General features: G+C 36.7%; 2 protein-coding genes across 6 annotated transcripts in view; one reads left to right on the top strand and one right to left on the bottom strand.

The window, feature by feature from the left end:
- The window catches only part of LOC138316053 (uncharacterized), a 30,991-nt gene extending 27,856 nt beyond the window's left edge, over positions 1 to 3,135 (bottom strand). Inside the window, exon 1 of the mRNA XM_069257529.1 lies at positions 2,782 to 3,135. Within this exon, the coding sequence (XP_069113630.1) occupies positions 2,782 to 2,833 (52 nt within the window). The 5' untranslated portion in view covers positions 2,834 to 3,135. The remainder of the gene's footprint in view (positions 1 to 2,781) is intronic.
- A 2,824-nt stretch (positions 3,136 to 5,959) lies between these two features.
- The window catches only part of LOC138316054 (deoxynucleoside triphosphate triphosphohydrolase SAMHD1-like), a 68,543-nt gene continuing 48,889 nt past the window's right edge, over positions 5,960 to 25,613 (top strand). Inside the window, exons 1-5 of one of the 5 annotated variants that reach the window (XM_069257531.1) lie at positions 5,960 to 6,108; positions 22,181 to 22,279; positions 22,519 to 22,657; positions 24,719 to 24,859; positions 25,081 to 25,150. In XM_069257531.1, coding sequence (XP_069113632.1) covers positions 24,721 to 24,859; positions 25,081 to 25,150 — 209 coding nt within the window. In that variant the 5' untranslated portion in view covers positions 5,960 to 6,108; positions 22,181 to 22,279; positions 22,519 to 22,657; positions 24,719 to 24,720. Of the gene's footprint in view, positions 6,109 to 16,348; positions 16,457 to 22,180; positions 22,280 to 22,518; positions 22,658 to 24,718; positions 24,860 to 25,080; positions 25,151 to 25,613 lie in introns of those variants that run through there. The other 4 variants (XM_069257532.1, XM_069257533.1, XM_069257530.1 and 1 more) reach the window with 4 other exon arrangements.

Below are 25,613 nucleotides of genomic sequence, written 5' to 3' on the forward strand. Positions count from 1 at the left end.
CTGTTAGTTGCCGAGGGTAAATCCAGTAAATGAAAATAGTTGCTCTTGGCCACATAAGTATTTTTTCAGCATGAAAATCATTCGCAAATGTAAATTTACACATTTTAACCAATACTTATTTTTGCTTCAGTTCAAACGCCCGGCTTAATGTTAAAATCATCGAAAATCCAAAATATGAACAGACGGCACAAGTAAAGTGACCTTTACCCTATCGGATTTGACCAATCATCGAGCAGATTTGCCGGCAAAATTTTATTTTATATGTGCAGTAGCACTGAAGCTCTGCCAGTTATATACTTTTTCGGCGTTTGAGGAAATGCCAACACGAAATGTTGTAATACCATGAAACGTGGGGACGGACCGGTAAATGTCAGAAATGCGCTCTTAGAAGGCTTTGCCTTAATTCATATCAATGTACTAAGTTATGTAAGTAATGGTGCCATGTCAAAAGCATAACGCCTTTTTTTTATAAAAAAAGTATAAACCAAATTCATGCATTTTTCTTTCACAAAATCCTGCATTTGGATAACTTTTTAATTACTCAAATGAGTACTGTAACTTCTCTTATTTTCTCAGTTTAATCATCTTTTTATTTCACTTCTAAATCCAGATGAAAATTTTATAAAACATTTTAACACAATTCAATTTTCTTTGGAATAGTAACTCAGATAAAGTTAAGCGAGATGTAGTTATCCAGAAATTATATAGATGGAGGTTTGAAAATGATTCATCTCTCATCGTTTATAGATTCGTTAACAATAGGCTGGATAAGAAGAATATTTAGATCAAATGGTAAATGGCATATGATTCTAAAAAATAAAGTAAAAATTTTTAATTTGGCAAACTGTGGAAGTGAATATCTGAACAAAATTTTATCTAATTGTAAGAATGATTTTTGGAAGGATGTATTTACAGCATGGTTCAAACTAAGATTAAAGAATAACCAATTGATATAAAAACACTCTGTTCTTAAGACACGAATTTGGTACAATAAAAACATTATTGTTGGAAATAAAACTATTTTCTACCAATCATGGTTTAGAAAAGGAATTTCAATTACCGTATTTGACTCAATATAGGCGCCCGTGTCCCTATAAGCGCCGTTCCCCCATTTTGAAGCCTCGATTTCAATTGCCCAGGCATAAATAAAGACATGCAAAAACTTCACAAAATTGTAAAGGTTTGCAATAACTTCGTCTTATTAGCACCTTTTCATTTTTTAAACGCCCTGGGCGATTATTGGGTCAAATACGGTATACAATATCTGTTAAAAAGTGTTTCTCCATGTTCATTCCTTACATATGATGAATTTTGTAATATTTATGGTGTAATAAGTAATTATCTTCAATATCATGGACTGATATCCGGCATCAAAAAGTATCTGAAGAATGAAAATTTACTAAATGAAAAATCACCGTTAGTTGAATGAACCTTTAAGGGATTGTTAGATTGCATTTATTGGATATAAATGCATTCTGGGTGGCAGATAAATATTCATAGCGCCCTAACGGGCGCTATTCTATTTATCTGCTTCCCAGATTGCATTTATATCTCCAATAAATGCAATCTAACAATCCTTTCATTGTTAAATAAGTCACTAAGCGATAGCCGATAGGCCTCGTAATTCAATATTTGAGGCGAAAGTGATATTCTGGTATTAAGGTTCATGTAATGGCTTTAACCAGTGATATTTTGCAAGCCTAAAACTCATTACTGTGATGCAATTGAACATAACTAATTTCATTAATTGTTGGTATGTACCCTGGCTAACTGTCAGTCTCATGTAATTTGTGAAGCTGCTTGTAAATTTCAGTAAAATAAGAGAAAAATGTATATTTCTGGAGAAGACATAGAACTCGTGTGAATTGCATTGATGGCACCAAATAAACATGCTATCGTGTTCAGTAGTGACTATGCCAGGTACTCCAACAGTTTGTTTGGCAAAATCGGACCAGCGAATAGCGCAGGAGCCTATTGTTGTAAATGCAAATGGCTGCTTTAAATGGCGGATCACAAATATAGCATATAAGAAGACATTTTAATTGATACAAGTGCTCTTATATACACTATAAGGTACTCTGAACATGACAAGAAGAATATTTACGAAAAAAATAGTTAAAATGTGGACTTTGAGGCTCTTTCCGGAAATTTGCATTTTTCGCCCCAAACAGATTGTTTGAACTATTTTTTTCGTGAAGAGTCTTCTTGTTATGTTCAGAGTACCTTATGGTGTCTATAAAAACATTTGTATCAATTGAGATGGCTTCTTATATGCGATATTTTTGATCCGCCATTTATAGCAGCCATTTGCATTTACTACACTAGGCTCCTGTGCTATTTGCTGGTACGATTTTGCCAAACAAACTGTTTGAGTACCTGGCATATTCACAACTAAACACGATGGCATGATTATTTGGTTCCATCAATGCAATTCACACGAGTTCTATGTCTTCTCCAGAAATATGCATTTTTCTCATATTTTACTGTATTTTACACGCAGCTTCACAAATTACATATTAACAGTAAGACTGACAGTTAGCCAGGGTATATACCAACAATTAATGAAATTAGTTCTGTTCAATTGCAGCACATTAATGAGTTTTAGGCTTGCAAAATATCACTGGTTAAAGCCATTACATGAACCTTACACATAATTAGCAAAGGGCGAAACGACCCGTCCCTCTGTTTACGAAATGGACAGTCTCTTATCATGCTCGTTGGACAAATTGAACTGATCATAATAGTTAATCCACTCAAAGCACACTTTAATGTTAACATTACCAGAACAATAGAGAGCAACTATTTGCCTGACTGGTCCAGTGGGTTTTGTCATTATCAGCAGTTTCAAACTTGGCGGGATACGGCGAGGCTCTGATGTTTACTTCGCCATTTTGGCCCCGGTTAGCAAGGCGCAAGTAGGCCTAGTTACATATCGTCTAACGTTAGGGCAGTTTTCATTTATTCTGAACAACCGGTTCGACCGTTGGTTAAAGTCATTATTTCAAGTATAAAACCGGACGGACCTGCAGTATTTGATACAGGCCTGTGAGGGCTTTGTCAAGGCTCGTCTGAAAACAATATAAAATCACCAGGTCCGTCTTAAACAAGTCAAACCGTATTTAATCGAAAACGGCCTATCTTTCAAATGCGGTGGCTAAATCTTGTATCCCGTGCCGCGCCCGCGCCGGGGACCCGCGCCGGAGCTGTGGTTATTTTCATATTTCTCCTTAACGACTGCATACATTAAAATAATATTTTGCACAATTAGTCTTTGTGTTAATTTTTATCTTTCCGTGTAAGTTATGTTATTTAGGATGATTCGAAACTTTGTAAAATCGACGATTTCAGTTGGCGAGTCGAGTTTGTTTACCCCGCGCTCAAGCGTTGGGTTTTAAGGTTTTATGCAGATCCTTTAAAAATAAGCATTTATTGCATGAATTGTTATTATCCCAACAACAAGTAAACCTAGCTGATAACAAATTTGTATATTTCAACATAAAGTACAAATCTTTTCATAACAAATTCTGTCTTTTTATTAACCGTGTCCACTGGCGCGGGCCTCGCCGATCTCGCCTGTCTACCCGAGCCCGCGCTCGCGCTAAGGGCAGACAACTCTATTGACCTTATACACTAAGCTAGCTATATATGCTAGTGGAGCAGATAAGTGCAGAAATATGGCCAAATTGTGCACATTATGATAAAAGCATGAAACTTGGCATAAATGAAGTTTAGGGCAAAAGAAAACTTTTTGGCCTCTGGGCCTTCGCGAATTAGCCTTTTGACGTCACTGGCGGCCATTTTCCAACATGGCGGCCAAATTTTTCAAAAACCTCAATTTAGATCAATAGTAAGCAATATTTCTGATTTTTTTTACCTTTATTCATTCCTAAATGAGGTATGAATGAAAAATAAAACATTTGCGACATAATTTTTTTTTAAATTGATAGAAGTTACATAAATTCTATATTAATCTGACGTCATTGGGCGCCATTTTCCAAGATGGTCACCAAGTTTTTCCAAAAACCTCATTATAGATCAATGGCAAGCGATTTTTATTCATTTTTTTCATTTTATACATCCTTAATTGAAGTATGAATGAAAAATGAAATATTTGCGACTCTAATTAAAAAAAATAATAGGAGTTTAAAAAATGTTATATCTATTTGACGTCATTAGGTGTCATTTTCCAAGATGGCCGCTAATCTTTTTTTTTCAAAAACCTCATTATAGATCAATTGTAAGCAATTTTTCTGATATTTTCATTTTATTTATTCAAATTTTATGTATGAATGAAAAATAAAACATTTCCAAGATGGCCGCCAAAACTTTTCAAAAACCTCATAATAGATCATTTGTAAGCAATATTTCTGATTTTTTCATTTTATTAATTAAAATTTCATGTATGAATGAAAATGAAAACATTTGCGACACTCATTTTTTTTTTAAATTTATATAACATTAAGAAATTTTATATCAATTTGACGTCAATAGGTGTCATTTTCCAAGATGGCCGCCAAAACTTTTCAAAAACCTCATTATAGACCAATGGTTAGCAATTCTTCTGATATTTTCATTTTATTTATTCCAATTTCATGTATAAAATAAAACATTTACGATACTAATTAGTATAATTTTAAGAAATTTTATATCAATTTGACGTCAATAGGTGTCATTTTTCAAGATGGCCGCCATTTTTTTTTCTTCAAAAACCTCATTTAAGCTCAGTAGTAACTATCAACAAAATTTCAAGTTAAATTCGACTCCGATATTGTTAGTATTTGTAGATGTAGTTGAAATTAAGATATATTAAAGAATATTTGTAATGATTTTTTTAATAACTTTAGTACAGCAGTTGCTGAAAGTCGATACATGTAAACATGCCTTCATTTTAAACTGGTCGCCATAGAAGTTACGATTATTACCGAACGGAAGTCGGAAAGTTCATAACCCGTTTTCGGAAGAGTTCGGACAGACAGTTCTCGGCAACGACGTTACAATGTCGGCTAACTTCGGCTTGTTTGACTAAATGGGAGTAGACTGGTTCCCTTCCCTTAGTTCTCTACTCTCCGCCAGGCTGCGCTCCGCTCACTAGTGAAGCGTACGCAAGGGAGGTAACTGAGGCGGGAACCAGTCTAAAGTGGGAGCCACCTAGCGATGTTTAATATTTATTTGATTTTTATCAAAGTATTCCGAATCATAATCGCTCATCTTGACTTCGATTTAGTCCTGTCTCTGCATGATTTACAACAGGATTTTTTTCAACATTCTCCTTAATCATGAAAAAAATAAGAAAGATGCGGATATTGGGCCTTTAAATTTGAATTTTTTTTTTTTTTTTTAAGGCATTTCTGCATATAATAAATTAAATAAAGTTAATGGTTTGTAAAATACATGTAAGTATATCGTTATAGAAGTTACTATAGTTAAAGAATATGTTCATAAATATACATAATCTAAAATAATAATAGTAAAATATATGGGCTCTTTGTAGAACTGCGTCTACGAGTTGTCTGCCCTTAGCGGGGGCGCGGGCTCAGGAAATGAGATCGGCGAGGCCCGCGCTAGTAGACATGGTAGAATTTGTTATGAAAAGATTTGTACTTTATCTTGAAATATACATATTTGTAATCAGCTGGGTTTACTTGATGTTGGAATGATAACAATTATTACAATAAAAGCTTACTTTTGAAATAATCTGCATAAAACCTTGAAACTCAACTCTTGAGCGCGGGGTAAACAAATGACACTTGGTAAACTGAAATCGGCGATTCATAAAGTTTCGAGTCATCTCATGTAACGTAACTTACACGGAATGATAAAATATTACTCAAAGAATATATGTACAAGAAAGTGTTTTAATGTAGAATGTCGTTGAAGAGAAAAACGAAAATAACCAAAGCTCCGGCGCGGGTCCCCGGCGCGGGCGCGGCACGGGATACAAGATTTAGCCACCACCCCTTTCGAACGTTTTAGTAGGGCAACTCTCGTCGTCTGTCCAAAATGGAACAAGCAGGTGGTCGGTAGATCGTAGACAAGTGTCTTCAAACCCATGTATTCACAGATGTCACTAAGAACTGGCATACAATCCAAGATTTTGCATACAGAATTGTGAGTACACGCTCTTTCAATTCACAACTTGGGTAAACCGGTGTTTATTATTACATTCGAATCCCAGTTAAAACGGCCCCACTGTTAAAACGGCCCCAGTCAGAACGGCCCCACTGCAATAACGGCCCCAGTCAAAACGGCCCCGTTACAAGAAATGTTTTAAAAAAAGGAACACATGTTTATTTCAGCTTATATTCAGCGTTGATTTCGTTTATTTTATTTATAAGAATTTATATATTGTCTTGTACATTATAATGATAGAAAAATACGAAACACGGCACCAAGGACGTATATGAGACATATAAATCCTTGACGGCACTAATTTGTAACTAATCATTTCATTATACATGTAGAATTTATGCCTAAATATTCTACAATGCTTGTTACAGTGAAATTGTTTAATATCTTTGATAGGTTTTCTTGCTGTGTTTTGTTCTTTCTTTTGTACAACGTATTTTTTTCAAATTGGAAACTATTTATTCTAACAACACTACATTGTAAATTATACACCTCTGTAAAACATTTCTTTGGCAGAATAAATGTTAAATTATGGATACTTTTGTTTCTGATATTTTATTATTAGATCAACGAATGATCAAATTGGACGCAAATAGCCGTGAAATTGGTCACGGTTCTAGCGATGTACATTTAGTCTTTTAATATAGTCAATGAAATATACGTGTTTATCACGGAGACTAAGAACGGACTGTGGGTCATAGACACAATCATATTTCATTCGAAAGCTTTAATTTTATTTTTCCATAGCCTCGGTAAAAAAAACAAAAACATTAATACAGATGGCTTTTGCTGGAAATACTTTCGAATTAACTTCATACAAACATCTTATTATTGCATACATCTCGGTTATCTGCATAAGGTGTAAATATATATAGAAAGGAGAAGAGAAAGGAGAATATTGCATTTTGCAATAACGATAGTGAGGGTGAATTTTATTTCCTTAAAAGTGCAAAGTGTATGAAGATTTCATATTAGAAAACCATTTTTTTTGTCCGATATTCCAACATGTTTAAGTTGGTTCAATTACTTAATGCTCAATTACTAAATGCACAAAATATAAAAGAATAAAATAATCTTTGTAACTATATTTCATTAGCCCTAGAAAAGAACATTACTGTAATTAAGATTAAGACCAAGTTTTGTGCTCTCTTTCTCTACTACAATACATTTCAATTTTATGAAGAATGTATGTTTTTATCAAAGTTGTGTGAGTGTGGCGTATATCGTCACTGTAAACCCAAAGCAAATAGAGAATCTGAACCCAAAACAAGTTATGATTGACAGTTGTCACCACAAGATGAATTAGCCGTGGTCAGTGTATACCTAATTATATGGTAATTATATAGTGTATACGGTGTAATTGTAATTGTATCCCACAAAATTACGGTAAACTGTACGGGAAAGAACAAATCAAATCATGAATATTAGTAAATCAATACATGTCTATATATAAAGGATACAATTCAATTCTGCCTCATACATTCTGTTGGTCTCATGTAAAACTCAAGCCGTTCTCTTCGAAATTTCAGTACATGTAATTATAATTCACATAATTAAAACTTATTTTAACGTCTTTCATAACTAAGAACAAACATTTGCTCAAATTCACTAAATTTTTGACACATGTACATTTGATTTCTAATAGTTTAACAAAATGTTTCACATACTATCATTTGGACGTTTTCTATTTAATTAATGAGAAAGATAATCTATTTCTTGTAATTTCTTAGATACTGATATGTGAGCTACATGTAATTCGTTTTGTAAGATAATGTTACAAGCAAAACTTACCACATATTTTACAGTGAACATTTAGAAGACAAATGTATATAATCAACACACTGAACATATTGAAAAAAATTACAATAATTAAAGATTTGAATATGTTTATTACTTTAACTGCATTCTCAATATTTTTCGTTTGTCAAAATATCAAAAACTCCTACTAAATAAGTACAAGTAATTTCCCAGTTAAATGCTAGCACTTCCCTTTTCAACAATATCTTCGTCTCAACCATACATGAATCGACGAGAAATCAATACTAAAAGTATTTTGAAGACATTTCAAATTGATTTCTTACTTGAATATTAGATCTATCAAACGCTGCTAGAGATCGTGAACGTAAAGAAAAATCATCATTTGAAACATCATTTACTTGTATATGTAGGTATACAGTATTAACCTAACCAACCATCTTTAATAAGATAGACAACAAACATGTTCATTCATTTAAATTTACTTTTAATTAATCTCAATGTGTTCCGTCATAAGCTTTGTCTTATATCTGCCTACATAAAAGTGAGGCCGTTTCGACTGGGGCCGTTATTGCAGTGGGGCCGTTTTAACCGAACTCCATTACATTCTACTAGGCCTAAGTGTATATGATCGTTGATTGTCAGCTGATTGTAATCTTAACAGGTTAGGCCTGAAATGAGGGAGACCAGTCATTCCCTATTGAGAGCGCCTCCCCTAATAAGGGCGCCCACGACTTTTTGTAGAAAAAAAAATGTTTGCAAAGAACAAAAACAAGATGCTTACCTTTTGAGAATTTAATTATCCACTTTTTAACAAGAAATACACACAAAAGTTGTAAATCCAAATGTTGTAAGTCTACTCCATGAAAACGATGTCTCGTTTTAGGCTATCAAAACACGTTTAACTATTAAGACAATTTCTTAGCTTAATGACCTTGGCTTTCGTAATCCGATGCCTCCTCCATATCACTGTCAATTTCACTCTCGCTTTCGGTGTCCAGTTCCATTGCAGTACTAGCATCATTTTTAGCTCACCTGGCCCAAAGGGCCGGTGAGCTTATGTCATGGCGCGGCGTCCGTCGTCCGTCCGTCCGTCCGTCGTCCGTCCGTCAACATTTCCTTAAATCGCTACTAGTCATAGAGTTCTGGATGGATTGTAACCAAATTTGGCCAGAAACATCCTTGGGGGAAGAGGAACAGAACTTGTATAAATTTTGGCTCTGACCCCCTGGGGGCAGGAGGAGCGGGGCCCAATAGGGGTAATAGAGGTAAATCCTATAAATCGCTACTTGTCCTAGAGTTCTGCATGGATGTAACCAAATTTGGCCACAAACATCCTTGGGGGAAGGGGAACAGAACTTGTATAAATTTTGGCTCTGACCCCCAGGAGGCAGGAGGGGCGGGGCCCAATAGGGGAAATAGAGGTAAATCCTATAAATCGCTACTTGTCCTAGAGTTCTGCATGGATTGTAACCAAATTTGGCCAGAAACATCCTTGGGGGAAGGGGAACAGAACTTGTATAAATTTTGGCTCTGACCCCTCGGGGGCAGGAGGGGCGGGGCCCAATAGGGGAAATAGAGGTAAATCCTATAAATCGCTACTTGTCCTAGAGTTCTGCATGGATTGTAACCAAATTTGGCCACAAACATCCTTGGGGGAAGGGGAACAGAACTTGTATAAATTTTGGCTCTGACCCCCGGGGGCAGGAGGGGCGGGGCCCAATAGGGGTTAATAGAGGTAAATCCTATAAATCGCTACTTGTCCTAGAGTTCTGCATGGATTGTAACCAAATTTGGCCAGAAACATCCTTGGGGGAAGAGGAACAGAACTTGTATAAATTTTGGCTCTGACCCCCTGGGGGCAGGAGGGGCGGGGCCCAATAGGGGAAATAGAGGTAAATCCTAAAAAAATTCTACTTGTCTTAGAGTTCTGCATGGATTGTAACCAAATTTGGCCAGATACATCCTTGGGGTTAACAGAATTCGTATAAATTTTGGCTTTGACCCCCCTGGAGGAGAAAGAGTGGGGCCCAAAAGGGGAATTAGAGGTAAATATCCAAATTTCTTCAGAAAAGAAACAATGAATTTATATTCAGAACATTACTTGGCATTACAAACCAGGTGAGCGATACAGGCCCTCTGGGCCTCTTGTTCACATTTTCATGGACATTTTCTGCAATTTCAACATCTTTCTGATTAAAACCTTGAAATTCTTCCTCATCGTCAGACATCAGAAACATATCATCTTCCGACCCGTCAAGGGCATTACTAATGCCGCATTTCTTGAATGATTTACGAATCATTTCTGGGGTCACTTTTGACCAGGACTCTTTGATCCACTTAAGCATCAGGGCCTTAGTAGGGGGTCGCCTATTTCCATGTGCGGTGATGCTAACTTCCCCCTCGTAACACCACTCGTCATATTTCTCGGCAAAATGTGCTTTGATAGGACACGTCCGCTGGTTGTAATTTACTCGTGCACCCTCCGGGTTACTCCCATAACATGAGAGTCGACTGGTCAGCCGTTTTTTTACCGGACGTTATTTTGCTGACTGTCGACTCTCATTTCCGAAGGCCTATTTCTTTGATGCAGTTTCCGACGTCAAATGAAGGCGGAATGAAAAGTGCAATAATATCAATTTTTACAGCTCTAACAGTGATAACATCGATGTGTACTTACAGTTTATGTATTATTTATCCCATTTATATAAGTAAACCATAACTTGAGGCCTCATAAAATACTATTATAGCGGATTAGAACTGATGAATCCCTTCCGTAACATTTTGACCTAGTTTTAAATATGGCGGCTGGTTACTACAAAAAACGGAACGTGAATTCAAGCGGGCAGAATGCAAGTAAAAGTAAAGGCAAATCAAGCGTTTTGGGGACTTTACAATTCGTTTTTTCTATTTAACGGCCGGATCGCTTTCATCATGAAGTTTTGTCTGGGTCATGAAAGTTTACGTTAGGAGATGTTAATATATGTTTTAGATGGATTTTACGGCTGATTTTGTCAAAAAACTTGTTGATTTATGAAAAAGAGGTAGGTATTTGACATTGATAACGATTTTAAATATGATTTAAACGTTTTTTTTTGTCACAATCCAAACTTTGAAAATGTTACCCTCAGCATCGGGTAAATGGGCTATGGGAAGTTACACGACGTAATGTTCCAAAAGTGTCTCGTCGTGCTATACCTCTAACATTGTTGGAGTACCTCCGGGTATGTAGGCAATATCGGTGTTACAGATTCGTCGGGTAACATCCGTCATGTGACCTCTAAATGTATCCCAAACAAGTAACCTTTTTTGTGAGCTATTTCTTCCCCACATTTTTTTTAGCCAAATTTTGATTACATTTTCATCAGCCCACCATCGTTTACCGGATCCACACATATGAACAACAACACCGCTCGGTAGATTGGACTAATTTAGGCAATGGTCTGACTCCTGGCAAAAGTACGAATGGGGCTAGTTTTGTTCCGTCTGCTAGGGCGGCTAAAATTACAGTTACTCTTTCCTTTTCGTGGCCCGTTGACATCACATTTACACTTTGGCACCTTTGACATCCAGTGTGGATTTGCCCGGCATTTCTAACCATATTGGCGTCTCGTCCATGTTGCCTATGAGATACGGTTCATAGTTGCGTAGTCTTCTCACGGGTTTACAAATTGTAAAAAACTGTCAACACGATCGTCTACCGCTGTCACACTTTTTTGAGCCACGTGAGTGGTCCTTCTAAACGAAATATTGTTCCTCTTTTTAAATCTAGAGAACCACCCGCAGGAAGCTTTAAATGACTGAGTGCCATTTTCTCTATGCAGACGAAGGGCCTCGGCCCGGAGAGCTTTTTCCGTAACTCGTACTCTTTTTTCTCTTCGCTCCATGAACCATTCTAACATTTTTTTCTCAATATCGATGTTCTGAACCTTTCGTCCACCACCGGGTAACTTTTTACATTTTTAGGTCACCTGAGACGAAGTATAAATATCATGCACGGAATAGGAAGAGCGAAGCTCTACTTGTTTATTTTATTTTCTATCTCGTGTAGAAGACATAATTTAGAAATAAAAGGACACACTTTAAACTAAAGAAGTATATGATGTAATAATTGTCTAGCATAAACTCAAAGAAATTAACTCAAAGATTGGGATTTCTCTGTGTCCATTCAAGGCCTGGAGTGCCGGGTATGCGAATATCCTATGATTTCGAGCCATTTGTTGACGTTATGTGATGTCATGATTCCTTGTGCTCATCTTCGCCTTGGTGGATATTTTGATTGCATTCTATAGCTTTTAATTTTCAAAGAGTTATTATTATTATTTTCAAAATGATAAAAAATGTTTTGGCGAATTTCACCGTATGGAAACGTCTGTAGTGGGAAGAAAACTTTGGGTTCATGAAAAATTATTCTTTCGCCAATGCTGTTTTTAAATCGCCAAATGTATTTCAAATTCACCATTGGCGCCTATGGCGACTGACAGCGCGAGCCCTGATTATATTGGTGCTTTCATGGATCTGAACTATCACATATAGCATCTGTTTTATGAGAGTTTGTGATGGTGAAAATTACAAGAAATACAACTTTAAAGTAAGCCATTAATCAATTTGCAAATGAAATTAAATAGAGAAAACTACATGGTTTGCATAGTTTCAGTCTGTATTAATAATGATGTCAAGCTAATTTAAGTGAAATTGAGGCCTCAAAAAGGAGGAGACCCCGGGGCACTTACATAGGGATGGGGACGCTTAGTAGGTAAATATGTACATATCTCAAGGACTTTATTGCTAGTTGATATACAAAATGACCATTTGCTACTCAGCAGGTAGGTTATCTCCATGCTGAGTAATGTATTTTAATATACCTCTACTTTATTTACACTATATAAAAGATACTTTGTTAAATTTACTAGCTCCCTGCTTTTTCCAAAAACCTCTCTAAGCTGTGTGTTAGTCATAGAACTAGCACACCTCTGGAAGCTAGCACACCCTTGTACTCGGGTATTTCCGTTTAACCAATCAGATTTGAGGTGGGCGGGACTTGTTTCCGATCACGCCATCAGTTGCTAGGTGACGTAACAATTGGACTGAGCTAGTTTCCGATCACGCCATCTCCGTTGACGTACTCAGACGACGTTAGTATCGATCGGAAACTGTTACCGAACACGTCGCCATGTTTATCTTGTAAGTGAGAGGCTTGTGAAAAAATGTAATGGGGTCAGAGGACAATACCTTTTATACATGTATATAGGCTACCTGTAAGTGGTTAACGTCTCGGAATTTCAACAATATTTATATACAAATTTAAGTATTTTGCCTAGTGGTATAAATGTTGAAATATCGAGAAACCATAGCGGAATCAAATTTTAACCTGCGGTTTGAATAGAAGCAAAACAAAACGGACATAGAATCACAGTTATCATCTCAGAATAATTTGTATGTTTGAAGATAAGATTACGTAGATCGATTACAATGTAAAAGTAGGCCTATCTCAATCTCCAATGGCCATTATTGTACGCGACAGGAATAGAGAGAACGTTAGCGTATAAAAGAAATATAGTTTTAGTCTTATCATAGCTTTTGTAGGTATCGGTATATTAAAACAGTTAAAGTATGGGATTGAGTGATATAACAAGTTTCCGGTTTCCCTCGAACTTGCCTATTTCCCTCGGCTCCGCCTCGGGAAATAGACAAGTCTCGGGAAACCAGAAACTTGCTATATCCCTCAACCCCATACTTTAACTGTATAATAACACTTAGGTGGTTCTCATTTTATTGGCATACTGCTCATGACCATGCAGCATCAAAATAAATACCACCTCATACACTACAATTACAAACACACACACACACTTCCCCCCCCCCTCCCCCATGCATAGACTTATGGAGAATGTATGCTTATGGATCTTCAACCTATGTTGTACAAACAGAGCTTAATATTTTGTATATTTTCTATCTTTCACCTTGATTGTTATGGAATTTAATTAGCAGACTCAACAAAGCCTTGTGGGAATTTTCATTAAAATATTTGGTACACAGTTTAGCTGACACACACATTTTCATTGATCACTGATGACATTTAGAGTTTACATCATGTCCAATTAGTTTATATATGAATACATTACACATGAATATGTAAACACAGATGTAGACTATAAACCGACGACATGTCTGTACACCTAGGAAATTAGCTAGGGTTTAATATTAAACAATGATGTTTCACACAGCAAGTCAACTTTGACAATTCATGTTTAGTTTAAATTTTCATGAAATTAGTACAAAGGTTTATCTTGGTCTGATGAAAACTGTAATTATATATAAGAACTTTATTTTAAACAAATGAATTTCAGTTTATGGGAATTCTTGAAAGATCTGGTCAGATTCAATTATAAATACGGAAACAATATCTTTCATTTTAACCTGTAATATATTCTATAAAGTATCCTTCATAAACCAAAGATTATCCTTCCTTTTATCCCACCATCGTGCTGCTATTCAAATCACTTTGTCTACGTGTCAAGTCATTTTTTGTCGGTACAATTGGTCTGTTGTCGATTGTCTGTTGACAATTTTGGAGAAAAAGTTCTTGTTTTCTTGCTATTTCTCAAAATTTATTTTAGAGAAACAAGATAATGGACATGCAACAGGCAGCCATCTTTGATTTTGATAATGATGATTAATTAAATTTTTTTAAAGAACTTTGTTATTGCTATTTCTCAGAAAGTCATGAAGGGATTTCAATGAGATTTTGGTTCATTTATATGTTTCCAATTTTTAACCAAGTTGTTGTGGCTATTACATTTTGGGAATATGATACCAATACAAGTTTAGTTCAATTAAAGTAATTAGTTTGTTATCACTATTTCTTAGAAAGTACTGCAGGGATCCTCCAGATTTAATAATGAGGTAACATTCCAGTCCTCGGGGCCCTTAATTATATGGACCAGTCATTTTCTTCATTCTTTCTTCATTCTCACAAATAGAAGATCTTTCCTGCCAGAAGCACATCAGAAGAGCTACAAATTGAGTGATCTGAAATTGTATTCTTTAAATAAAAGAGGGTAAATCGAGTAAGGCTCTGACTGATCTCATACTGAATAATATGTTAAACACTTTCTATAGAAATAGTATTAGCCTGAATGTCTTCATACTTCTGAGAAATCTATAGCTAAGACTGAATAATATGTTAAACACTTTCTAGAAATAATACTTTCTAGAAATAGCATTTGCCTGAATGAGAATCAGCTAGCCAATTGTCCTCCCCCCCTGACAATCGATTGTGAGGGGAGGGGGGTCAGCTAAACTATAGTCCCCCCCCACCCACCCACCCATCCACCTGAAAATATATTGAGAGGGGAAATAAGAAGCTAGCCAAAATTTTCCGTCCTGGATGTAATCAAGAGGGGGGGATCAGCAAGCCAATAGTCCCCAATCCCCACACTAGAAATAAATATACAGGGAAGGGGGGAAAAAATCAGCTAGTCAATAGTCCCCCCCATAGATACAAATTGACAGGGAAGGGGGGAAAGAATTAGCTAGCCAATTCTTTCGCTGGGGTATAAAAGTGTAGAACAGGGAAATATACACATTCCTGTCATGACCCGACCAGGAATAGAACCCAGGTCTCCGGTCTACGGCTCCACTCCACTCCACGGCTCCACGCTCCACCGGCTCCACGCTCCACCGACTGAGCCAAAGAAGCATGCTCTGTCAGCTGAGTGACAGAGACCATTTTTAACACTATTTACAAAGCACACCAACCCACTCCTTTATTATATGGGGCCGCGGTGGCCGAGTGGTTAAGATGTCCCGACATATTACCACAAGCCCTCCACCTCTGGGATGCGGGTTCGAATCCTATGTGGGGCAGTTGCCAGGTACTGACCGCTGGCCGATGGTTTTTCTCCGAGTACTCCGGCTTTCCTCCACCAACAAACCTGGCATGTCCTTACATGACCCTGGCTGTTAATAGGACGTAAAACTAAACAAACCAAACCACTCCTTTACAAAAGTAACTAGGGTGGAGGAAAGTATCAGCTAGCCAATTCTTTCCCTGGGAAGACTATAGCTATCAGAGGGAGAAAGAAATGGCTGCTACACAGGACTCCAAACACTACGTATACCCAAACATGAGTGCTCTACAGACTGAGCCACCTAGTCACTGATGATCGACCCAGTTCAATACCGCTACAATATGTTAAACACTTTCTAGAAATAGTAGTGACCTGAATGACTTCATACTTTTGAGAACTCTAAAGCTTATTAGTCACAACACAAATTCATGTGGAATAACATCATACCCTTTGTTACAAATTTCCCTCAATCCATGTGTTATTTGGTTTAGCCTGAATTACAGTTCCAATTCCAATACCCTTATGACATTCTGGGTCAGAAACCATTTATAGTCGCTATGCAGTAATGTTATGATGTACTTTTATAGTTTCAGTTTCATTTCATAAACAATCATAAAATTGTTGATACTATATGTGACATGTTTCTACATGAATTGGTTCTGTATAACAGATTACTGGTATTATATTTAAGTGTGGGATTATTACTTCTCTGTCTAAAGCAGGTAAGATTAGGCTTAACAGATTGTCTTAATGCTGCAGAGCTATAAAGATACAAAGATATCATCTCTATCTAATTAAAGTAAGATCTTTCATTGTGTATAAGTTATGGAGATAAGCCAAAAACTGCAATAACTGGAGAACTGAATGGAGGCCAGTCAGGACCAAGATGGAGATCTCTTTTCTCTCCCACATATTGTACAGTTTGCGATATATATATATATATATATATATAAAACACAAGTACGAAAAAATGCATACAACCGTTTTAAAAATGGTTTGCATAATCATAACTTTGCTCCATTAGCACGTTATTTCCTGCATATTGTCCGCACTCTTCACGATTTTTAACAAAAAAAATGTCTTATGCGGGCTATCTGTGGAAAATATTACGAAAATATAAAGATATGTAGGCTATACCTTGTAAGCTATATTAAAGATGCACAAAATAACAAGTGAAAAGCTGAGGTACCCTCCTACTATACTAAATTATTTTCATATGAGCTTATTTTCTTGAATTTGAAACTTACTATTAAACAAATAGTATGCTTATGACTGACTTCATATGTCTAGAATAACCTATGTCATCCTCTCCAAATGAAAGCATTATAATATATAGACTCACGTGTCATTATTAGCACATAGTGCATACTACATATATGTATGTGATTTGTAGGACTCAAGAGTTAGAAATAAAAAAAAAATATCGGAATAGTATGAGTATGAATTTGAAGAACATGTAAGGAATGTTAATGGGACATTTCCTGTTTTCTGTATGCATGTCCATAGTTTATAGTACTGATAGCACACGGGAACATTTGATACAAACACATACTTGTAACAGTTACGTGTGTTATAAAAGTGTAGCAAAGTTATATAACTAATGTTATACATGTACTATCATATGCCTTTGGTAAATACATCCAATATTTGTTGTACAATTTACAGTTTTGAACATTCCGATGACATAGCAATGTACTAAACAACTTAGAACACATGATCAGTGTGCAGTTGTAGCTTTTACGATATTCATAATTATATTATTATTAAACTGTCAAGAAACTCGTGTTGGTCAAATCAAATAGAAAAAAATGGTTTCAAACTTGTGACATTATTGTCAGTGCGTGTGCATATATTCCGAATTTAACGATAGCCAGAAACGTTGTTATGTATTTGCTCCTAAGGATGAATTTATGGATTCGGTACATATATTAGTTTTACTATTTTGTTTAAGTTTCACAATTTGTTGATGTAATGTCCGTAATATAAGTGAAATTTGACGTCACGTTCGTGTAACGTTGTATCATGAGTATCTTTGTGACGCGTTAATTAAATGGATACCTTAATGATTGAAACAAGTGATGCGACTCTACATGTATACATGCTAATAAAGTCTGTATAACCTAACGTTTACAATACAGTATATATGTGTTTGTAACCACCAAAATCCGGAAATAATGTTATGTTTCAATACGAAACGGAACGATTACAACATTATATATAGATCTACGTGAAATCAGCGACCATCGCTCTGACAAAGTATGCGAATATCGGGATTTAACCCATGTTTCTTTTGAAAAAGTATTCTCAAAGCTCAGCACTCGGACATGATCAATTAAGATGAAATGAAAATAAAAAGCAATTAACACGTTGTAAAAGTACCCAAAAAAATACAAAATACCGTCGCCGATATCAAAATTTCCGCATCGACAATCTAAGTGAGAAAACTTTAAAAGTTATGTAATTTGTTTGGCTAAATTTTTCAATTGGACATATTCATGAATAACACAAACTTACATTTGTTCAGAGACTTTAAATATGCCAAACAACAACGATTTTGTGACTTTTATCATACTTACGTGGGGTTTACGGGTGGTATTTTTTGGCATAAGTTACGTACGGTTTTTGACGTTATTTACGTGTACCCGTAAGTGATTTATGGGTACCCGTAACTTATGTGTGCTTTGTGAAATGGTCAAAATAACTTACGAACAGGTTACGGGTACCCGTAAAGTTACGTGTGCTTTGTGAAACGTTACCCAGGGCTCTAATGGGTAGCTCAAAAACATTTTCATTCCAATAAGTGTTTGGAATCAGAAATTAAAAATTTAAATTTAAATTAAATTAAATGCATGATGATTTGATTATTATTAGCTCACCTGGTCCAAAGGACCGAGGTGAGCTTATGGGATACCGCAGCGTCCGGCGTCCGGCGTCCGGCGTCCGTCAACAATCGACTTCTTCTCCATAACCGCTGGTCGGATTTCAACAAAATTTGACTGGTAGCATCCTTATGGGCTACTAACTGAAAATTGTACAAATGATGGGGCTGATCCCCCGGGGGCCTGAGGGGCGGGGCCAAAAGGGGTCAATTTGGCTATTTCCATATAAACGACTTCTTCTCTGAAACCAAGCATGGGATAGCACCCATTATGCAATAGTAGCATCCTTATAGGGTGGGGATTCAAAATTGTACAAATGATGGGGCTGACCCCCCGGGGGCCTGAGGGGCGGGGTCAAATGGGGTCAATTTGGCTATTTCCATATAAACGACTTCTTCTCTGAAACTAAGCATGAGATAGCACTCATAATGCAATTGTAGTATCGTTATAGGGTGGGGATTCAAAATTGTACAAATGATGGGGCTGACCCCCGGGGGGCCTGAGGGGCGGGGTCAAAAGGGGTCAATTTGGATATTTCCATATAAACGACTTCTTCTCTGAAACTAAGCATGGTATAGCACCCATAATGCAATGTTACCATCCTTGTAGGCTGGGGATTCAAAATTGTGCAAATGATGGGGCTGACCCCCCGGGGGCCTGAGGGGCGGGGTCAATTTGGATATTTCCATGTAAACGACTTCTTCTCTGCAACTAAGCATGGTATAGCACCCATAATGCAATGGTAGCAACCTTGTAGGCTGGGGATTCCAAATTGAGCAAATGATAGGGCTGACCCCCGGGGGCCTGAGGGGCGGGGTCAAAAGGGGTCAATTTGGATATTTCCATATAAACGACTTCTTCTCTGAAACCAAGCATGGGATAGCACCCATAATGAAATGGTAGCATCCTTATAGGGTGGGGATTCAAAATTGTACAAATAATGGGGCTGACCCCCCGGGGGCCTGAGGGGCGGGGTCAAAAGGGGTCAATTTGGATATTTCCATATAAACGACTTCTTCTCTGAAACTAAGCATGGTATAGCACCCATAATGCAATGTTACCATCCTTGTAGGCTGGGGATTCAAAATTGTGCAAATGATGGGGCTGACCCCCCGGGGGCCTGAGGGGCGGGGTCAATTTGGATATTTCCATGTAAACGACTTCTTCTCTGCAACTAAGCATGGTATAGCACCCATGCATAATGCAATGGTAGCAACCTTGTAGGCTGGGGATTCCAAATTGAGCAAATGATAGGGCTGACCCCCGGGGGCCTGAGGGGCGGGGTCAAAAGTGGTCAATTTCCATATAAATGACTTTTTCTCTGCAACTTAACATGGGATTGCGCTCATAATGCAATGGTTACATCCTTATAGGGTTTGGATTCAAAATTTTGCAAATGATGGGGCTGACCCCCCCGGGGGCCTGAAGGGTGGGGTCAAAAGGGGTCAATTTGGCTATTTCCATATAAACGACTTCTTCTCTGCAACTAAGAATGGAAGAGCACTTATAATGCAATGGTAGCATCCTAATAGGGTTGGGATTTGAAATTGTAAAAATGATAGGGCTGACCCCCGGGGCCTTAAACGGCAATAGAAGCGAGGTCAAAAAGGTCAATTAGGCTACTATTTTCATATAAATTACTTCCTCTCTGAACCTATGTATTGGATAGCATATTTGTATGGTATCAATAGCATCATTGTATGGTTGTAATTCAAAATTAAACTTTGGGAGTCAATTTTGCTTATTTTTCTAATTGTCAGAGTATTGTGATAATTACTAACAAAAAACCAGGTGAGCGATACAGGCCCTCTGGGCCTCTTGTTAATTAATATGACAGTTGAAAAATCAGAATAAGTTTCATCAAAAGAGTTCAGAGAAAGCAATTAAGTAATTACGGTAGTTAAAACTATTAACAATAGAGAAAGGAACAGGACACACATAGAGTTAGATTTCAAAGGAGAGAGAGTGTGGGAGTAAGGATGGAGGACACACAGAGGACAATGGTGTGTGGAAACATGGTCAATTTAATTAAAGCCATTGATAGTTTCAACCAAGGTCCAGAGACAGCATATTGTCACCTAAGACTTCAAAAGGATAGATGAAGACCCGCCTCCAGATAGATAATAAAACTAGCCAATAGAAATAGTAGATTTTGTTAGAGTAGAAGTAGTAGTTTAGTCAGGTAGCTTATAAGGGATAGGATAGAAATAAAAGAGAGACAGAGTTGAAGTGAGAGATAGAAGTTGAAAGTTAAGAGTGAGAAGTTGTTGGTCAGAATTGGACAGAGGATTATAGAGTGGTCGAGAATTAGAACTAAAGGAATTGATTCATACAATAATAAGGGAGAGAGAAAGACAGAAGGCAAATGTTTCCATGGAGCAATATGTATAAGGATATTGTATATGTATATTAGTAATAGTAATAAAAGGAAGTGGAACCAACGTGGTGTTGAGTGTATTTCTAACAGTGAAATGATGACAACAAACGGCACCCAAAGTAAACGGTGATACTTAATTGAAATTTTCGGGATATGCCGTAAATTGTGATATTTTGGTGTCAGGAAATTTTGGCGTTTTTGTATCAAAATAGGATGGTTAAAGTTTGGTAGGTTTTAATTTGGTGTTTCCGTATGCCGTGTAATATTTTGGCTCATAACCTTTATCTGAATGAAAGCTAAACATTCTGAAGTCTGAAGATTTACTTTGTCTATATAGATCCTGCAACAGTGCAAAATGACATGAATAGTTTTGAGGCCATATCGATACAATGACAGGCCTTTGAATTATTCGTCTTCAATAAAAGTGATTGATAGTTATATATCTATTACCAAGTCTATAATTTACATGTACATATTTGCACAAAAGAAAGACTCTTACAGGTAATATTGTTGTGTTCCAGTTGACTGAACATAACTATATGATTGGGTAATTTACCAGAGAGTAAAATAGCTTATAATGATAATAATAAAAACAATTGTAGATGTATTGGTTGTTATATATACAAACAAATCAATACCGTTTTGACGACATCCTAAATATTCAAATTCATGTACGGTCTCTCATCAGAGACTTAATCAGAGACTTAATAGTCTCTGATTTTCAAGCACATTATATTTTCAATTAAGTGATACAAACATATTTTTTTTCCAAAATAACCCTTAATTTACATGCAAGTAATTTTCGTATTCCATAATATGCTAGAAAAATTTCTAAAATATCAGGCAGTACTCTCGATCAGTTCTTCCTGTCGGTTTAACCTGGCTGTGGTAACGCCTGATTTGAGCTAATTTACTTAAGATATATGTTCATTTTCACTTCGCTCCGCCTCAATGAAACGAGTAAACTCCAATCACTTCATTTCCCAATGAAGATGCTCGGTCACGCGCTGACCTCTGACCGGCGTGAGAATACATTTTGACATTGTTTTCATTTTGACCTAGTTTTACGCCGCTTCAGTTTTGAATTAACTTTCTGCGAAGTGGCCTATTGTTGTACATTTTAGAAACATAGAAATGCTTAATAAAGAGATATTAGAAATTGCCAGTAATATTATACAGATATTTTACAGGTAGTTTGATGAAACGCTGACTTATAGGCTCAAGCGCCGGAAAAATGCTGAACATAGGCTACCGAACGCAGTGAGGTTCACCATTCATCGCAAGTTTATGTAGGCATAATCGAACGTAAATAGTTACGATAATGTTTGCAATATATATGAAACAGTGAAATACATGTAAGCTTGGAAATGATAGTTTCCATGAAAATACGCTAAAATAGCAAACAAGCTGATTTCAGTGACATTAAGCATGACGAAACGATTCTGTGAGTGTCAAAACCCACGGCATTGGAGGGTCGTGGGAAACTGCCAACATTTCAAACCAATGTTTCTCTACTTTCTTTAAACAGAATTTTAATCCAAAAACTCCAGTTGACAGAGAAGTTATCACATTTCAAGAATAACACAGAAGTCTTCCAGTGATCTGCGACTAAATCCCATGGCTATTGGTGTCGGCGTCAGGGAAACGGTTTCCATACGATGACTTAAGTATTTATTGTCTGATTTCAACCAAATTTGGTATATTGCTTTATATCCATGTGATGTCATATGAGCTTGGCAATGGTCAAAATCCATCAATATTTGCAAGAGTAATTCGACTTTAAAATCGTCAAAACAGATAAATCCATAGTTTCCGCTTGATAACGTATATATTTGTGGTCCGATTTCAACCGAATTTGGAATATGCATTGCTTGACATCAATAAGATCTTAGATGGGTTCGATACTGGTCAAAATCCGTCAATATTTGCAAGAGTTACGGGACTTTAAAATCGTCAAAACAGATAAATTTATGGTTTCGGCTCGATAACTTTTGTATTTATTGTCCAATTTTAACCAAATTTGGTATATTGCTTTATTATTAATAAGATCTCGGATTGGTTTGATAATGGTCAAAATCCATCAATATTTGCAAGAGTTACGGGACTTTAAAATCGTCAAAACAGATAAATCCATGGTTTCCGTTCGATAACTTTAGTATTAATTGTCCAATTTTAACCAAATTTGGTGTATTGCTTTATTATTAATGAGATCTCTGAGTGGTTTGATACTGGTCAAAATCCATCAATATTTGCAAGAGTTACGGGACTTGATAATATAACTTAATTATAAAAAAATTTCCAACTGTTAATAACTATTTTTAGGTCATCTGACCAAAGGTCAGGATGACCTATTGTCATCGTGTTTCGTCCGTTGTCATGTGCCGTGTGTCATGCACCGTCCGCCGTGCGTCGTGTGTAAGACTATTTATAAAAAAGCCTAATCCTCAACCCTTGAGTGGATTACAGCCATATTTTGTGTGAAACATCATTTGGGAAGGACAATCATATTTCTTATAAATGAGTAAGGTCCGACCCCCTAGGGGCAGAGGGGCGGGGCCCAATAGGGGAATTCGAGGTAAATCCTATAAATTGCTATTTGTCCTAGAGTTTTGCATGGATTGTAACTAAATTTGGCCACAAACATCCTTGGGTGAAGGGGAACAGAACTTGTATAAATTTTGGCTCTGACCCCCCCGGGGGCAGGAGGGGCGGGGCCCAATAGGGGAAATAGAGGTAAATCCTATAAATCGTTACTTGTCCTAGAGTTCTGCATGGATTGTCACCAAATTTGGCCACAAACATCCTTTGGGGAAGGGGAACAGAACTTGTATAAAATTTGGCTGTGACCCCCCCCGGGGGAGGAGGGGCGGGGCCCAATAGGGGAATTAGAGGTAAATATTCAAATTCCTTCAGAAAAGAAACAATGAACCTGTAGCCAGAACATTACTTGGCATTACAAACCAGGTGAGCGATAACTGAAGAAATATACTAAATCGTCTGCTCCTGTTTTTGATAGAGGAAAATAACCATTTGTCAGCCATGGAGCACCTTTGATAATTCATTCCATATATTATCCAACCACTTACAAGTCCCTACCCAATCATATCCATATAGCAGGCTTTTTGATAATCTTGAAACAACTTCAAATAACTAAGAGGCCTAGAGACCTGATATTTGGCCTGCAGCATACTATGATGAAGGGCTACAAAATTTGTTCAGGTGAAGGAACTTTACCTTCTGTCATCAAATGTTTCAGAAATTTACAGTTTCAGCTAAGGAGTTCCTTGTATCACCTTAATTGTTAGCCAGCTGCCACTACTGTATACTGTGACTATGTTGTTTTGTGCCAATAGTCAGATGACCCTTAAGGCCCATGGGCCTCTTGTTTATTAAAAGTGCAGCTTGTGTACCTTTCAGTGACAATGAGTAGACAATGAGTAGCAAAAGGTATCAGGTTGTGACTCCCCTGTTGCAGATGTTATCATGCATGAAGGGAGAGGCTCAATAAGGGGAGTCTGTTCTATATAAAATTTCACTATCGAGCAATACACCATCAATTAAAATTTACTATGTATTTGGTTGTGACAATTATAATAGAGTTTAATAAACTGACAAGGTAAAATCATATTGGTTTTCTGTGTTATTATATGTAAAGGTGTCATGGCATTTGCATAATATGATATATAAAATGTATAAATTTTATTTATTTCTGACTTGATCTGTTTTAGGTATGATGTCCACAGGCCCTATATCACAGAACACTGAACCGCCACCTTTTCTTTATTACCCACTGGACAAATGGACATCTGAAAATATAGCCGAGTATTTCATGTGGAAAGGACACACAGAGCTTGCAAAGAAACTGAAAGGTACATCTTGAATCAATCTTGACAATCTAATAGAAAATTTTGGCACAAATAAGACAGTAGCAGTTGATGGAATGCAAACTCACTAACAAATAAATATGAATCAACTTCCAAAAGCGACTTCAGGCCCATGTTATCAAACAGATGTATATAAAACACCAGATCTTTCTGTTCTCAACAAAACCAGATCCAGAATTATATGTGACCCAATTTCTTTTTTGCAGATAGCAAAATTTCCAATAGACATTTGCTGGATTTAACTGACCAAGATCTCCTGACGATTAGTATAACGTCGTAAGTGTAATGCATTAATGACACATACAACTACTGCAAGATAATTAAAAAAATCAAACTTGTACTTTATCCATTAGTACGATTTGTGTGAATTTGTTTCACATGTAACAAAACTTTTTCTATATTGACCCCAAACTGTAACCTTTTGGTGATTATAATGTCATTCAGTCCCACCACAATGGGACATCACTTCATCGGAATGACGTCACTTTTATGATATTAAAACCTCTGTAATGTGGTGTTGTCTTTTTTTGGCTCATGACACAGGTATTAAAATTTTTTTGATGGGTAATTATTGATTTTTTAGCCCACATCATCAGATGGTGGGCATTTCAAATCACTTTTCCTCAAGGGTCCGTCGTCCATCAGTCAGTTAATAATTCTTGTTATGGCTATTTCTCAGAAAGTACTGAAGGTATCATTCTCAAAATTCATATGTAGGTTCCCCTAGGGCCCTAGATGT

This window comes from Argopecten irradians, chromosome 2, assembly GCF_041381155.1.
Source record: "Argopecten irradians isolate NY chromosome 2, Ai_NY, whole genome shotgun sequence".
Lineage (NCBI taxonomy): Eukaryota > Metazoa > Mollusca > Bivalvia > Pectinida > Pectinidae > Argopecten > Argopecten irradians.